This window comes from Pleurodeles waltl, chromosome 5, assembly GCF_031143425.1.
Source record: "Pleurodeles waltl isolate 20211129_DDA chromosome 5, aPleWal1.hap1.20221129, whole genome shotgun sequence".
In the NCBI taxonomy this organism is placed as follows: Eukaryota; Metazoa; Chordata; class Amphibia; order Caudata; family Salamandridae; genus Pleurodeles; species Pleurodeles waltl.
Genome location: NC_090444.1, coordinates 1,255,389,874 through 1,255,403,509, shown reverse-complemented (window position 1 = coordinate 1,255,403,509; position 13,636 = coordinate 1,255,389,874). Strand labels below are relative to the sequence as shown.

Here is a 13,636-nt window from a genome sequence, read left to right as displayed (position 1 = left end):
AATCACAAGAGAGCAATTCATAGGTTACATGGTGGTGTGGTCCATGAAAATTGCACCAGTGCCATATTACAGACACAGGTACAATGGGGAAAAAATATCAGAGGGTGCACTGACTGGGTGCTACACAGAAAGTGAGGCTTACTCAGTAACCCACCCCCTAAAGGCGCCCCAGTATAGGAGGGAACCAGAGTCATAGGGCCCACCCAGACATCCTCCTTTAGGCATGTGCAGTAGCTCATTGCACCTGCCTTCCGGTAAACCCCTGCCAGCAAACTTTCATTAATTTGCAGTTCAGAGGGCTGGAAGAAGTTCAAGCTTAAACTGTTAACATCCTTTTGACTTCAAGACTGTGGTTTTCCCAATCTTCAACTGGCCCAGGGCAGTTTGGGGCACTGTCTTCTTTGTAATATGGCGTCAGGACTTAAAAAAGACCTAGCAGATACCTTCTATAATCATTTATAGCCACTGTACGCAGTAGAATCTCACAGTTACTGCTAAATGTATTTAAATCATATAGTTACAAATATTAACTTAATTCACACCGAATAACAGTAAAAACAAAGGTACCTGGGTTTGTAATTCCTTCAGTTTTTGGACTAGGTCTCTCAGTTGTCTCTGGCACTTTTCAAACTCCTCATGTAACTGGAAATCAAAAAAATTAAAAAGCTCAAACTAGCTAAAAATACTTATTTTCAAATGGGTAGGAGAAAAGAAATTAAGCAAGTGACAGAGGGAATCAAAACATATCAAAGGGAACTATAAAAGAGTTAAAAATTACCCCCCCCCCAAACTATGTAAGGCCGTACATAATGCTATCAGAGTACTTTTCTTATTATGTGGTAATTGCCATTACTTTTCCACTAATACCAGCTATAGTCTAAGAATGCCTTATGAAACAAACAAAAATCAATCATTTCTTAAAAGTTTACTACAAATGCTGTATTCAGGCTTCATACAGACTCCACTCACTTCCATTTTTTTTCTGGAAGCCAAAGCTGCATACTGTTCTTTCTTTGTTCTATGCATAAAGTAGTATTAATATTTTCTTAGTTGGGTAGTTTCTGACATTTTTACACCCAAAACTGTTTTTTGCAACCTTTATATTTACCAAGTTACATCTCCTTACTAGCCTTGGTCATCACACTTAAACAATAAGGCTAAAATAATTTCTAGAAAGGAACAGATGTTCTGTGAAAGTTAATACACACCAACGAGGTTGTGGAAATTGAGTGCTGGATGCTATGTAGGGGGTAGGAGATGGGAGAGGGGGTCTAGTACATGATTTCCTGCTCTTGTCCACAATTATTACCTGTTGTGAAAATGAACTATTGGACAAAGTGCTGATGAGGACTCCAGCCTTCCTTGGCTCTAGACAGACTTGTACTTCGGGAAATAAAAACTGAAGCAGGCATTTTCTCAGCCGGGAAATAAGCAAGTGGCATGTACAGAAAAAGATTGAACTTCCAACAATAGATATATGGTAGCATCTCGTGAAGAACATGTAGACCATAATCGGAGACAGAACAGTTTTGATGTACAACGAGCCTCACTATTGGAGTTTCTCTCAGAGATTTCGAGAGCTAACGAGCCCGAGATACAAGAAGATGAAGATAATACCACAGACAGAAGATGGTGTGAAAGAGACTAGGAAACCAGAGTTGACAATGGAAAAACTGAACTAGCTGAAAAAGAGGTAGCTTGCTCTGGTGACTAGAGGTTCAAAAGGAATGCAGACCTGGCTCAAAATTGAGGAAGCCAGAAGTGGTGTTGTAGTACGCAGGAGGTTTTACATATTGGTACAATTTACATGTACAAAATAAGTAATGAAATCATATGTTGCATGTAGTTATAGAGATACCTACATTTTTATACGAAGTTTCCTTCGCAACACCTTCTTCAGTTAGAAGTTCCTCATAAAGGTCTAAATCTCGGGATGGTGCACACTGCTCGGATGCATTACCTAAGTAAATACACAAGGCTTAAATCAGGATTTCAATGCCATTTAAAATTGGGCACTCAAAGTAAATATGTGAAAATGTTATTCGAAATTGAGAAAAGGTAACGAAACACACAGAAAAAGGAAAATAGTTGCCATAATTGAATCACAGGTGCTATTTATTGGATTGTCAACACACATTCTACAGGCTTACAAATGTTTACACTGAGATAATGCTCTACTTTGTCTGCGACAGGCCTATGTAATGTTTTTGTTTCCACCACTTCTGCAGGAAGTTGTTCCTCGAATTCTTTACACAATAAAGCATTTCATTTGATGTTCGGCTCTATCCTGAGCATTCCAAAAGTTTTTTTTTTTTTTTTTTTTTTTTTTTACATTGAATAATGCTGCCTCCGTGGACTACAACCTTTCCCTCTTAAAATGTCCAACTCTCCAACACATTCTTTTATTCTTAACTGCCATTCATAAATACTTATATGCTTGCTCTCCGAACAGAAGAACTGGTGCTCTTAACAGTTCAATTTTTTAAAACTGTAAACAACCTGCCTTTTTGGAAAAAGGGATATGACAGATTTGTATTCGTATTTCTATAGTGATTACATTGAGGTGAAGAGCTAATGAAATTATGTTATAATGGGGAAAAAAGCTTCAGTGTGCGTGGTGATGGGATCATGAATAAATAGGCAAAGTTGAATTTAACTAACTCACCAAATGGAAATATCCTAAAACAAGCATTAGCATAGAAACAGGTCTGCCTTGCAACTGAAAGTGCCCTTTTGGTTACTGGCGACTTCAAGTGCTCGATACATATTCACACATGCAATCGGTCACTCATCGCTAGATTCATGCACACATTCATTCATCCATCCATCCATCCTGTGACACATTCTTACATTTATATCCTCACCCATCCCATAATAAAACAAACTCACATATATGCAACATATATTAAAAGAATGCACGTAGAAGAAAAGCTACCTTGGAAATGTAACATGCGTGTGCTTGCAATTAAGAAAAAAATATTACAGGCACATGCTTGCAAGTAAGAAAATGTAAAAACTGAACACAACAGTGAGCGGCCACAATGAAATAGTATTGTGCACAGTGATTAATTGCTACACCAATCCAAAATTACTGATAGTTTGCTCATTTGGAAACAGTCATCTTGCAATACAAAAACAATACAGAAGGGCCAATAACTTTCTAGATGGCCACCTGGTTTAGAAACAGTGGCTATGCAGGATGCAGTTCACTATACACAAAATGAGCAGTAAACATGTGGCCAGGTAGCACTTTCTAGCAAACTGATAGCAATCAAAATACATAATGGAAAAAAATAAGACCTCTGTAAATGCAATAACCTGCTAGATCCCTTGCAACAAAATTCCTGTGTACATGTTTTAATAGAATGTAATAGTAACAATCCTGTCTTTAACATTATGTTTCACTATAAATAAGTTGACCATACTGTCTTTGTTCTAGCGATTTGTAATTAACAGGACATAGGGCACCTGCCATAACTTTTCAACTACACTAATCAAGCCTGTAGCCGTTAGCATTGATTTGTTACCATAACGAGCACTGGCCAACTGTATTCAGCATATGCTTTGCCACAAGGCAACAACTAGGCATACATACATAACAAATGTGCAAACTTTCAGTTAGTGAAACGGTATACAACCCCTTCTAAAAGGACCTAATAAAAAAACCTCACACTGCTAATCTTATCCTAAGATGGTTTGTCCAGGGAGTAATCAACACAAATACATTTGCCACCCACAGGAATCTATGAGATTATATATCTAACAAACTGCATGCGTACAGGCCTTACTACAGTATATCAATACACCCTAAAATGCCGAACGTGCTTTCCACAATAAATAAATCCGTCCTTCTCCTTTTGCTGTAACTTTTCATAATGAACCAATCTGACCTATGCCACCTGACAACTTTTTTCAATGAATCAATCAGGCATTTATACTTTGCATTTGGATTATCACCATTACATATGCAATCCTACAATACGGAGTATAAACTTTACGTTAATAAGGCCATCAGGCACACAGTCATAGAATTACAAATAGGTTTTTAAAAAAAATACATTCGGCAAAAATACATACAACCTCATTTAAGAGGCCCAACAAAGGAATATCACAGAGCAAATCTTTTACATCTGGAATTTGTCAGAGAGAGTAGCGGACACCAAAAGAATTGCCTACTACATTAGTCCATGTAACAATACCGGTCTACAAGTTTCAACATAGCGTAATAATAATTAACCCTACAAGCCCTTTTGGTTTTAACATATATACTTCTTACAACAGATAAGTCAGACATTCTGCCTATATTGTAGCTTTGCATAATACACAGATATATATATTTATATATGGCATCTGAATTAATATATAATATTTCCAGAATAATCAATCAGTAGAGCCTTTATCACTGGCTTGTCACCAGAAAAGAAATTAAGTCCTACTGTATGGAGCATAAGCTTTCCCGCAAAGCAACCATCAGGCATGGCGTCATGAAATTTCCAGTCCGTACAAGATGACAGCTATGGAAAATGTCACTTACCCAGTGTACATCTGTTTGTGGCATGAGATGCTGCAGATTCACATGCTGTGCATTATCCTGCCATCTAGTGTTGGGCTCGGAGTGTTACAAGTTGTTTTTCTTCGAAGAAGTCTTTTAGAGTCACAAGACCGAGTGACTCCTCCCTTTCGGCTCGATTGCGCATGGGCGTCGACTCCATCTTAGATTGTTTTCCCCGCAGAGGGTGAGGTAGGAGTTGTGAGTATACTAGATGTGCCCATGCAATGGAATAGTTATGTATGTACCTAATGTCTATTAAAAAATATTTATTTACAATTTTCCTTCAACTAAAAACGGCTACAGGCTACCGGGGAGGTGGGAGGGCACATGTGAATCTGCAGCGTCTCATGCCACGAACAGATGTACACTGGTTAAGTGACATTTTCCATTCAGTGGCATGTGTAGCTGCAGATACACATGCTGTGCATAGACTACCAAGCAGTAATCTCCCCAAAAAAGCGGTGGTTTAGCCTGTAGGAGTTGAAGTTGTCTGAAATAATGTTCTTAATACAGTCTGTCCTACTGTGGCTTGTTGCGTTTCTAACATATCTACACAGTAATGCTTAGTAAATGTAAGAGGCGTAGACCAGGTGGCTGCCTTACAAATTTCTGTCATAGGTATATTCCCAAGAAAAGCCATTGTGGCGCCTTTCTTTCTAGTGGAATGTGCTCTTGGTGTAATAGGTAATTCTCTTTTTGCTTTAATATAGCAAGTTTGAATACATTTAACTATCCATCTGGCGATGCCTTGTTTGGATATAGGATTACCTGCATGAGGTTTTTGGAAAGCTACAAACAATTGTTTTGTTTTACGAAATTGTTTCGTTCTGTCAAGGTAATACATTAGTGCTCTTCTTATGTCTAATGTATGCAAGGCTCTTCCGGCTACTGAGTCTGGTTGCGGAAAGAAGACTGGGAGTTCCACAGTTTGGTTTAGGTGGAATGGTGATATGACCTTTGGTAAGAATTTTGGATTGGTACGGAGAACCACTTTTTGTTTATGTATTTGTATAGTAAATGCTTGTATTTCACTTACTCTTCTAAGTGATGTGATAGCTATTAGAAAGGCTACTTTCCAAGTCAAGTTACAAGAATGCATGGGTTCGAATGGTGGGCCCATGAGTCGTGTTAATACAATATTAAGGTTTCACAAAGGTACTGGTGGTGTCCTTGGGGGTATGATTCTTTTTAGTCCCTCCATAAATGCTTTAGTGACTGGGATTCTAAAAAGTGATGTTGTATGTGTACTCTGCAGATAGGCAGATATTGCAGTGAGATGGATTTTAATGGAAGAGAATGCTAGATTAGACTTTTGTAAGTGTAATAAATAGCTTACAATGTCCTTTGAGGAGGCATGTAGTGGTTGAATTTGATTAGTGTGGCAGTAGCAAACAAATCTTTTCCACTTGTTTGCGTAACAATGTCTTGTTGTAGGTTTTCTCGCTTGTTTAATGACCTCCATACACTCTTGTGTGAGAGTTAAATGTCCAAATTCTAAGACTTAAGGAGCCAGATTGCTAGACTGAGCGATGCTGGATTCGGGTGTCTGATCTGTTGTTTGTGTTGTGTTAACAGATCTGGTCTGTTTGGTAGTTTCCATAATGCATTGCCCTTGGATTGAGGGTGTGGGTACCTGGACACGAAGTTTTGGCATCTTACGTTTTCTTTTGTTGCGAATAGGTCTATGTTTGGTGTTCCCCAGGGGTGGAAGTGATCCTGTAGGATCTGGGGATGTATTTCCCAATAGTGAGTTTGCTGGTGATCTCGACTGAGATTGTCAGCTAACTGATTCTGAATGCCTGGTATGCATTGTGCTATTGGGCGAATGTGGTTGTGAATTGCCCAATGCCAAATCTTTTGTGCTAAGAGACACAGTTGTGACGAGTGTGTGCCCCTTGTTTGTTGAGATAATACATTGTTGTCATGTTGTCCGTTTTGACAAGGATGTGTTTGTGGGCTAGCAGTGGTTGAAATGCTTTTAATGCTAGAAAAAACACTAGCAGTTCCAATTGATTTATGTGAAGTTGTTTTTGTTGATTGTCCCATTGACCCTGTATGCTGTGCTTCTTGAGGTGTGCACCCCACCCCATCATGGAAGCATCTGTTGTGATAACAGCTTGAGGCACTGGGTCTTGGAGTGGCCGTCCTTTGTTTAAATTTATAGGGTTCCACCATTGAAGCGAGGAGTGTGTTTGGCGGTCTATCAACACTAGATCTTGAAGTTGACCCTGTGCTAGTGTCCATTGTTTTGCTAGGCACTGTTGTAAGGGCCGCATGTGTAATCTTGCATTTGGGACAATGGCTATGCATGAGGACATCATGCCTAGAAGTTTCATTACAAACCTTACTGTGTAGTGTTGGTTTGATTGTATGCTTGTTCTTACATTTTGGAACGACTGGACTCTTTGTGGACTTGGAGTGGCAATTGCCTTTTGTGCGTTGAGTGTTGCTCCCAAGTATTGTTGTATTTGGGATGGTTGCAGATGTGATTTCTGGTAATTTATAGAGAACCCCAGTGTGTGTAAAGTTTCTATGATGTATTGCATGTGAAGAAGACACTGTTGTTGAGTGTTTGTTTTTATTAGCCAGTCGTCTAAATATGGGAATACGTGCACGTGCTGTCTCCTTATTTGAGCGGCTACTACTGCTAGGCATTTTGTGAATACCCTTGGGGCTGTTGTTATTCCCAACAGTAGCACTTTGAATTGATAGTGTATGCCGTGCATTACTAACCTTAAGTATTTTCTTTGAGAAGGATGGATGGGTATGTGGAAATACGCATCCTTGAGATAAAATGTTGTCATGTATGCCTCCTTTTTTAACAAGGGAACTACGTCTTGAAGTGTTACCATGTGGAAGTGGTCTGATTTGATGAAGAGATTCAGTGATCTGAGATCTAAGATAGGTCTTAACCTTTTGTCCTTTTTTGGAATCAGGAAATATAGGGAGTATACGCCTGTTCCTTTCTGATGATTGGGTACGAGCTCTATTGCTTGTTTTTGTAGTAGCGCTTGGACCTCTATTTGTAATAAGTCTAAGTGTTGTTGGGACAGATTGTGCTTTTTGGGTGGCACACCTGGTGGGAATTTTGTGAATTCTATGCAATAACCATGTTGGATAATTGATAGGACCCATGCGTCTGTGGTTATATGTGTCCAGTTTTGGTAGTATGTGGTTAGCCACGCCCCCACTGGTGACAAGTGTTGGGGTGTTGTGACATTGAAGTCACTGCTTGGGCTGGCTTGGTTTGGTTGTTTGGAACTTTCCCCTTCCTCTTGGGAATTGTCCTCTATAGGAACCACAAAACCCTCCCCTTTGGTATTGTGCCTGATAGGTGGGTCTGGTTTGTGTGGTGGAAGGTTCAGATGTTTGTTGCCAAAAACCTCCTCTGAATAGTGGTTTTCTAAAGGTGCCTCTGACTTGTGGGGAATAGAGCGCGCCCATGGCTTTAGCCGTGTCCACTTCTTTTTTAAATTTCTCAATGGCTGTGTCGACATCCGGCCCAAACAACTGTTGTTGATTAAACAGCATATTCAACACCGCTTGTTGAATCTCTGGAATCCAGAACTTCTCAGTCATGCATGTCTACGAATGGTTACCGCTGTGTTGACAGTTCGTGCTGCTGTGTCTGCCGAGTCTAGTGCGGATCTTATGTGGTTGTTAGATATGGCCTGTCCTTCTTCCACTACCTGCAGGGCACGTTTTTGGTGTTCCTTGGGCAGGTGCTGTATGATGTGTTGCATCTCGTCCCAGTGTGCCCTGTCGTAGCGTGCAAGTAGGGCTTGCAAATTTGCAATCCGCCACTGATTAGCTGCTTGTGCTGCCACTCGCTTGCCCGCTGCGTCGAATTTTCTGCTTTCTTTGTCAGGCGGTGGAGCATCTCCTGATGATTGAGAGTTTGCTCTTTTTCTTGCCGCCCTACAACCACTGAGTCCAGTGTAAGTTGTTGTGTTATGAATACAGGATCTGTTGGGGGAGGTTTGTACTTCTTCTCAACTCTAGGCGTGATAGCCCTTCCCTTTACAGGCTCCTGGAAGACCTGTTTCGCATGCTTGAGCATGCCCGGGAGCATTGGCAGACTCTGATAGGAAGCGTGGAAACAGGAAATCATCCTCCCCTGGCTCTGTGTGCATTGCTACATTGTGGAACGTAGCTGCCCTGGATAGTACCTGCGTATATGCAGTACTGTCTTCTGGTGGTGACGGCTTTGTTGGATAACAATCAGGACTGTTATCCGATACTGGTTGTAAGGAAATGCCTCCTTGGCATGGTTACCCCCTGACTTTTTGCCTTTGCTGATGCTATGTTTTGAATTGAAAGTATGCTGAGGCCTGCTAACCAGGCCCCAGCACCAGTGTTCTTTCCCTAACCTGTACTTTTGATTCCACAATTGGCACACCCTGGCATCCAGGTAAGTCCCTTGTAACTGGTACCCCTGGTACCAAGGGCCCTGATGCCAGGGAAGGTCTCTAAGGGCTGCAGCATATCTTATGCCACCCTAGGGACCCCTCACTCAGCACAGACACACTGCTTGCCAGCTTGTGTGTGCTGGTGAGAACAAAACGAGTAAGTCGACATGGCACTCCCCTCAGGGTGCCATGCCAACCTCACACTGCCTATGCAGTGTAGATAAGTCACCCCTCTAGTAGGCCTTACAGCCCTAAGGCAGGGTGCACTATACCATAGGTGAGGGCACCAGTGCATGAGCACTGTGCCCCTACAGTGTCTAAGCCAAACCTTAGACATTGTAAGTGCAGGGTAGCCATAAGAGTATATGGTCTGGGAGTCTGTCAAACACGGACTCCACAGCACCATAATGGCTACACTGAAAACTGGGAAGTTTGGTATCAAACTTCTCAGCACAATAAATGCACACTGATGCCAGTGTACATTTTATTGCAAAATACACCCAGATGGCACCTTAGAGGTGCCCCCTGAAACCTAATCCAACTACCTGTGTAGGCTGACTGGTTCTAGCAGCCTGCCACACTCAAGACATGTTGCTAGCCACATGGGGAGAGTGCCTTTGTCACTCTGTGGCCTGTAACAAAGCCTGCACTGGGTGGAGATGCTATCACCTCCCCCAGGCAGGAGCTGTAACACCTGGCGGTGAGCCTCAAAGGCTTCCCCCCTTTGTTCCAGCACCACAGGGCACTCCAGCTAGTGGAGTTGCCCACCCCCTCCGGTCACGGCCCACCTTTTGGCAGCAAGGCCGGAGGAGATAATGAGAATAACAAGGAGGAGTCACTGGCCAGTCAGGACAGCCCCTAAGGTGTCCTGAGCTGAGGTGACTAACTTTTAGAACTCCTCCATCTAGCAGATGGAGGATTCCCCCAATAGGGATAGGAATGTGACGCCCTCCCCTTGGGAGGAGGCACAAAGAGGGTGTACCCACCCTCAGGGCTAGTAGCCATTGGCTACTAACCCCCCAGACCTAAACATGCCCTTAAATTTAGTATTTAAGGGCTTCCCTGAACCTAAGAATTTAGATTCCTGCAACTTACCGAAGACGAAGACTGCTGAGCTGAAAACCCCTGCAGAAGAAGAAAGAAGACACCAACTGCTTTGGACCCAGTCCTACCGGCCTGTCTCCTGTCTTCTAAAGAAACCTGCTCCAGCGACGCTTTCTCCAGGACCAGCGACCTCTGAATCCTCAGAGGACTGCCCTGCTTCAAGAGGAACAAGAAACTCCAGAGGACAGCAGCCCTGTTCCAAAAAGACTGCAACTTTGTTTCAGAGGAGCAGATTTAAAGACCCCTGCAATCCCCGCAAGAAGTGTGAGACTTGCAACACTGCACCCGGCGACCCCGACTCGACTGGTGGAGAAACAACACCTCAGGGAGGACCCTCCGGCGACTCCGAGACTGTGAGTAACCAAAGTTGTCCCCCCTGAGCCCCCAGAGCGACGCTTGCAGAGGGAATCCCGAGGCTCCCCCTGACTGCGACTGCCTGACTCTAAAATCCCGACGGCTGGAAAAGACCCTGCACCCGCAGCCCCCAGCCCCTGAAGGATCGGAACTTCAGTGCAGGAGTGACCCCCAGGAGGCCCTCTCCCTTGCCTAGGTGGTGGCTACCCAGAGGAGCCCCCCCTTGCCTGCCTGCACCGCTGAAGAGACCCCTTGGTCCCCCATTGAAACCTATTACAGACCCGACGCTTGTTTGCACACTGCACCCGGCCGCCCCGCGCTGCTGAGGGTGTACTTTCTGCGTGGACTTGTGTCCCCCCCGGTGCCCTACAAAACCCCCCTGGTCTGCCCTCCGAAGACACGGGTACTTACCTGCTGGCAGACTGGAACCGGGGCACCCCCTTCTCTCCATTGAAGCCTATGCATTTTGGGCACCACTTTGAACTCTGCACCTGACCGGCCCTGAGCTGCTGGTGTGTTGACTTTGGGGTTGCTCTGAACCCCCAACGGTGGGCTACCTTGGACCCCAATCTTAACCCCGTAGGTGGTTTACTTACCTGCAAGAACTAACAATACTTTACCTCCCCCAGGAACTGTGAAAATTGCACTGTGTCCACTTTTAAAACAGCTTATTGTGTTTTATGTAAAAAGTATATATGCTATTGTGATTATTCAAAGTTCCTAAAGTACTTACCTGCAATACCTTTCAAATGAGATATTACATGTAGAATTTGAACCTGTGGTTCTTAAAATAAACTAAGAAAATATATTTTTCTATAACAAAACCTATTGGCCTGGATTTGTCTCAGAGTGTGTGTTCCTCATTTATTGCCTGTGCGTATGTACAACAAATGCTTAACACTACTCCTTTGATAAGCCTACTGCTCGACCACACTACCACAAAAAAGAGCATTAGTATTATCTCTTTTTGCCACTATCTTACCTCTAAGGGGAACCCTTGGACTCTGTGCATACTATTCCTTACTTTGAAATAGTGCATACAGAACCAACTTCCTACACTGGTGCATCATATAAGTCCCATGCATCAGCATCATCCTGTGTCATCCCAGTATGTGTGGGTGACTGCATTATAGGTGTTCCCACTGGTGACAGTTGTGGTGAGTGCGGTGGGGACGGTTGTGGTGAGAACCTTGGTGGTGGAGATTTGTCTCTAACCATTTTTGCCTTAGGTTGCATTTCTGTCTCCTGAAATGCAAGTTTCCTTTTAGATTTGAGTGGAGGTAAAGTTTGTATTTTTCCAGTCTCTTTCTGGATATGTAACCTCCTTTGTGTATGGTCCGGTTTCTCCATACCTAACTCCTGCTCAAATCAATGTCTTTCCTTTAATTGGCTGGAAAGTCCTTGCTCTTCTATACAAGAGATTCTTCTCGGCTCCGAAGCCGCTTTTTTCGGTACCGAGGTTTCTGTCACAGTCTTTTTCGGTTCTGAAGATATTTTCCTTGCTTTGGGCGAATCGAACTCTCGGTGTCGTGATCGTTCGGTGCCGGAATCTCGACCGGAGTCGGAAGTCTTCGGCAATTCTTTGGCCTTTTTCGGTGCCGATGTTTGGTCACCTTCCTTTTGGTGGGTTGAGCCATGGCCTGCTGGCGGTGGCGTCCCCATGGCCTTAAATGTTTTTGTGTGAGCCTGAGTTTTGGACGGGGCAGGTTTACTCACGGTTCGTTGTACCGTCGAGGGTCGTTCACTTTCGGATACATCCGAGTCCGTCCCCTGGATGGAGATGCTTTCCTCCTCTCCGACGTCGAGCTGTTCTTTCGGTTTCAACGCCATTTGCAGTCTTCTTGCGCGTCGATCCCTCAAGGTCTTTTTCGATCGGAACGCTCGGCAAGCTTCGCAAGTATCCTCCCTGTGTTCAGGTGATAAACACAGATTACAGACCCGGTGCTGGTCTGTATAAGGATACTTCGAATGACACTTAGGACAGAAATAGAAGGGGGTCCGGTCCATTAGTCTGGGACGACGGGTGTGATCGGGCCGACCAGGCCTCGGTGAAGAGTGGAAGCCCCGAAGGGCCGACGGAGCACTCTTGATGTCGGTGCAGATACACTAACCCGGTACCGAACGATAACAATACCGTCGAATTTTCGATAATTTAGCTAACTTTCCCGATTCGAAATACGGAGCGAAGAGGAACACGTCCGAACCCAATGGCAGAAAGAAAACAATCTAAGATGGAGTTGACGCCCATGCGCAATGGAGCCGAAAGGGAGGAGTCACTCATTCTCGTGACTCGAAAAGACTTCTTTGAAGGAAAACAACTTGTAACACTCCGAGCCCAATACTAGATGGCAGGATAATGCACAGCATGTGTATCTGCAGCTATACATGCCACTGAAAATATATAGGACAGTTAAAATGTTCTACTATCCTCAACGTTTATCAAAGGGCAATGCATACAACATCTCTTACTACAGTAATTTCTAAGATTTCATGCGACAAAAATATCAGAGAACAGGATTTAAAATGTACAATATCAATCCAACTAAAAAAGACGATCTGCTTTAACGAACAAGTTACTTACCTTCGGTAACGCTTTTTCTGGTGGATACACTAGTTACCTGTGGATTCCTCACCTTATGAATTCTCCCAATGCGCCAGCATTCAACGGAAAATTTTCTTCCCAGCTCTCCATGACGACTTACGACGTCTCAATTGCACGGCTCCGCATGCGACTTCGTTTGACGTCACTGTGGCAATAAGAGGTCCTCGCCGGTGTACAGACGTCAGTTTCACCCTTTTTTACGTGCCTTAGAGGCGAACCGGTGAAAACCGACCTCACGATAGCACATATATACATAGATATAGCCATATGGATGAAATACAAGCACAACATTTATTTATATATTAAAAAAAAAATCAAAACATATATACATTTATAATAAAAAATAAAAAAAAAAGTATTGGTATGACCAGACAGGCAACACGGGGAGGCGGGAGGAACTGCGAGGAATCCACAGGTAGCTAGTGTATTCACCAGAAAAAGCGTTACCGAAGGTAAGTAACTTGTTCTTCTGATGGATACAACTACTTGTGGATTCCTCACCTTATGAACAGAGGCCCAAAGCAGTACCGCACTAGGAGGTGGGTGCCAGACTAGTCACACCAAGAAATCCTGCAACACAGAACGTGCATAATGGCCATCTCCCCTGACTTCCGA

The 13,636-nt window shown here is 43.4% G+C and overlaps 1 protein-coding gene across 3 annotated transcripts in view; it reads right to left on the bottom strand.

Moving 5' to 3' along the window:
- Positions 1-13,636, bottom strand: part of CASP8AP2 (caspase 8 associated protein 2) — a 248,152-nt gene that overhangs the window by 157,327 nt on the left and 77,189 nt on the right. For 2 of the 3 annotated variants that reach the window (XM_069235500.1, XM_069235501.1), the window contains exons 4-5: positions 1,863-1,960; positions 568-642 (exon numbers count right to left, since the gene is read on the bottom strand). In XM_069235500.1, coding sequence (XP_069091601.1) covers positions 568-642; positions 1,863-1,960 — 173 coding nt within the window. The remainder of the gene's footprint in view (positions 1-567; positions 643-1,862; positions 1,961-13,636) is intronic. The other variant, XM_069235502.1, reaches the window with a different exon arrangement.